General features: G+C 38.6%; 1 protein-coding gene across 1 annotated transcript; it reads left to right on the top strand.

The window, feature by feature from the left end:
• The first annotated feature begins 2,338 nt into the window (after nt 1-2,338).
• Nucleotides 2,339-3,359, top strand: LOC143041622 (uncharacterized). The gene is made up of 4 exons (XM_076213631.1): nt 2,339-2,409; nt 2,678-2,762; nt 2,853-3,044; nt 3,135-3,359. Exons 1-4 carry the CDS (start codon nt 2,339-2,341, stop codon nt 3,357-3,359), a joined length of 573 nt encoding a protein of 190 aa, XP_076069746.1.
• The last annotated feature ends 827 nt before the right edge of the window (nt 3,360-4,186 follow it).

Genomic DNA, 4,186 nt, shown 5'->3' with positions numbered 1-4,186 from the left:
TTTTGTTGTTGTTTCTAGAATTACTCTAACATGTGATTGCCTCTTTGGTATTGACACTCTTACAGCTAATGGCATAGATATATTTCCTTGGCGCCGTGTAGTGACTTTTCACCAATCTGTTATTCCCATCACGAAAAGGCCCTTTTTCCATATGTAGCTCACCTTCTGTGCATGATAAGACTATACATTTGTCTTCAAAGAGTTCTGATCGTTTAGATTATTCTGTTATGTCTTGTGCTTTTGTTGTTGTTAATGAATGGAATAAACTTCCTGCACAGGTAGTGCAATGTAGTTCAGTTCGAAGCTTTAAGAATCATTTAGATAAATACCTAAGTAAGATGCTGTAATCATTATAATTTATGTTATATTATTTGTTTTTGTTTTGTCATAATTTGTCTGTCTGATTTTCATTTATTATTAGTTATATGTCAATTTATTATTATTTACTATTTACCTGTTTGTTTGTTATTCAACTATACCAATGCATTTATTTATGTATTTTAATTGTTATTTACATTGTTATAGTTTTAATTTATTATTAATATGTTTTTTTTTTTTTTTTTTTTTTTTTTTTTTTTTTTTTTTGCATCCGACCTAGATATGGATCAAAAGGTCTCCTGTCGGCATGCTTTGCCTTTGTAAATATTGGATCTCCAAGTTAAGTTCGAGTCCCGGCGCGCATTTCAGGTGCTCCAATTGGTTCTGACGTCTTATCTCAGCCTGACTCTGTTCGTGTTCGTCATCTAGCATTGAAAGGATCGTAAGGATCATGTTATAACAGCTATGGTAATCAACGTTACAAGTGCCCCCGTCACATTCTCTTCTGGTATTTATTGAGGTTCCTTTAGTAGTTAACTTTGACACTGTTCAGGATTCACCTCCTTTTATAGCAGCTTCGGTGCTACTGTCTCCACAAGCAAGTGACACAGCTCATTTGGCCTCTAAGTATGTAAAGTTTTTAGGTGAGATTGACATTCCCGAGGTGATGCCTCGTCTCATTGACCTGTTAGTGACTTACTGTCTAGCTTTGTCTTTACCTGGTGATCCATTAGGAGTTACGGATCGTGTTGATCATAAGCCTTGACCTTCATTCAGGTGTTCGACCTGCTTGTGTACACTCTTATAGGTTACCTCACTTTCGTCGGCTTGTAGCACAGTCCTTGGTTGATGACTTGCTAAGTGAAGGTGTTGTACAAGAGTCTTACTCAGAGTAGAACTCGCTGCTCCTCCTGGTGCCTAAGAAAGATGGATCTTTCCCTCCTGTTATTGGTTATAGGCGAGTCAATGAGGTCACAATTCCAGACCATTACCCTTTGTCTGTGTTAAGTGATCTTCTCCAGTCCATTGGAACAGGTAATACGGCGTTCACCACCATTGACTTCAAGGCAAGCTTTTGGGAGATTCCCAATATTTACCACTGCCACTGTGTGATAAATGTGATTAGTCACTCACAATTATAATTGTATGTCCTATGCCTCCAATCGTCCACTTTTATTTTATTTTCCCTCAGCTATAGTCTTCAATCGAGATGAATAAAACTTTGATAATTTCTTCTATATCTCTCTTCTGTTAATTTTAGTACACAGCTCTCTACAAAGTTCTTTAAAGGAATCCCGTCAAGAACACTTAATTTGGGTCCTAGATCAGTTCTACACTGATGTTACGATTTCTTTAGTCCAGTGATGTTTAATGTTATATTTTAGAACCTTCCCTAAGGTCGTGATCTTACAATCGTAAACCAATTTAATTTTCTCCTCCTCCACCCTTTCTCCAATCAGATCCGCCATTACAACTCCGCATTCAGTACTGCTTATTCAAGTAATCTCGAATTCCCTGCACATTGACTTAGTTTACATCAGCAATAAAAGTAACAAAATTTAGTCTCCAAGCCCTTGATTATAAAGATAACGCTGAGAGCGAAGTAACAAGATTTCTCGCCTTCGAACAGTTCTTTACAAAACAGCCGATCCAATATAAATGAAGCTCCCACTATCTACCCCTCTTTCTACCTCACTATTCTACCTATATATACGAACCTCTTACACGGCCTTCTCGACTCCAACAAGACATTATTGATGTTTTCGTTGCCCCATGGGGTCACGGAATGCTCCTTTGCCATGCCAGCGCTTGATTTACTCAATTTTTCATGGTCTAGTAGGGAAACGAGTTTTTAGTTACCTGGATGACTTAATCTTAGTCTCCAATGATATGGAAAGCCACTTCAATAAGTTGTCTACGGCCTTGCAACATTTTTGCTGATTCTGGATTGAAACTCAACTTGCCCAAGTGTTCTTTTTTAAGTCTAGCATCCAATTCTTAGCTGAAGTTGTAGACAAACATGGTATTAACGCCAGAGATGATAAATTTAAAGCAGTTAGGAACTTCACTACAACCAGGTCAATTGAACATGTACGTTCCTTCCTTAGATTGGCAGGATACCATCGTGCAATTATTAAGAATTTTGTTTCAATTGCATCTCCCCTTACACATCTCCTCAAGAAGGATACTTCCTTCCAGTGGCGTTATGTTCATCAGGAAAGTTTTGATTCATTGAAGCATACACTTACTGAAGCGCTTGTGTTGGCATTCCCAGATTATAGTTTTCCTTTACTATTTGTACGGATGCTTCTGGTACAGGTATTTGAGCTGTATTTATGCTGTAATTAAATGAATGTAGGCCCGATGTTATTGCATATGCTGGTCGCATTCTTAGCAAGCCAGAGTCTCGTTACTCCGTCACGCATTTAGAGGCATTGGCAGTGGTGTGGTCTTTAAAGCATTTTCGAGATATTATTTTTGGATATCCTGTTACAGTCTATATGGACCATAATGCTGTCACCCAATTTTTCCAGGGCAAAAATCTTTTAGGCCACCTAGCCAGATGGTTCCTTACAGTTGAAGAATTTAACCCAATCCTTAAGTATATTCCAGAACGTGCAAATAATGTTGCTGATGCACTTTCACGTAATGTACCTGTAGCTCCAGTTACAGTGATTGACAACTTCTCCCTGCAGTATCTGGACAAAGCTCAACGTGAGGACCCAGTTTGGTCTGCTGTCATATATGCTTTGGAATCTTGTAATGATACCACCTTACCAGATTTACTTGTACCCCTGTCCCAATTTTCTCTACAGGATAATGTTCTCATTGGTAATATGGAAGTGTTTGAGCAGGATGTAGAACAGTTAGCTATCCCTGAGTCTGTAGTCCCTGTTGTTCTGTCTCTTGCTCATGATGCCCCTCATGTCAATCACATAGGTCGTGACAAAACTCTGGCTATGGCTAGCAAAAAATATCATCGGCCTAGAATGCGACTGAACATTACCATTCACGTAGCCGAGTGTAGTTCTTGTGTCTAGAACAAAGGTTCTATGCACACTGCTCCTATCCTAGAGTACCCTACTCCTTATCGTCCTTTTATGACTATGGACATAGACCTTTTACAATTGCCTCGTATTTCTCAAGGTTCTGTGTATGTCCTGGTGTGTGTATGGACCACTATAGTCGCTTTGTAATATTGGCTCCCTTACGTAGCAAGTCTTCTCCAATAATTACACATGCTTTAGTTTGTCATGTTTTTGTCTATACACTACTCCTTTAGTGTTCCTTGGTGACAATAGGACTGAATTTAGGAATGAGGTTTTAACGAACGTTTGTGAAAGTTACGACATCAATCAAACCATTGTGACTGCTTATTATCCTGTATCTAATGGTCTAGTAGAGCGGACGATTAGAGAGATTTTGGACATTCTCAACCACGTCGCTAGTAGCCTCCATGAATCTTGGAAGGATTGGCTTCTGCATGTCAATGGGTGCATTAATAGCATAAATAATGCTTCCACAGGTAAGACGCCACATTACGTCATCTATGGAAAAAAGGCTCCCATATGATGTGTTAAAAATTCCCATTCGTCTTCTCTATAATTTTGATGATTATAGTCAATTCCAACGTCACACATTACATAGGATATATGATTCTGTGAGAGAAAAACTTGATGACTCCAAGTCCAAAATGTTGAAACACCAGCATAAGTGCTGGTGATCATGTTTATAAAAGCATGCCTGACTACCAATCTAAACTAAATTTTAGATTTACGGGTCTATTTTTGGTAACAGAAAAGTTGTATCCCAATAAGTTTAGGGCCTTTGATCCTTCCCAGGGGCTGAGTGAAGTATTGCAAGGTAA

Source organism: Oratosquilla oratoria, chromosome 31 (assembly GCF_046742065.1).
Source record: "Oratosquilla oratoria isolate Oo_2021 chromosome 31, ASM4674206v1, whole genome shotgun sequence".
In the NCBI taxonomy this organism is placed as follows: Eukaryota; Metazoa; Arthropoda; class Malacostraca; order Stomatopoda; family Squillidae; genus Oratosquilla; species Oratosquilla oratoria.
The sequence above is the reverse complement of the archived record's forward strand: the minus strand, read 5'-3'. Positions and strand labels throughout refer to the sequence as shown.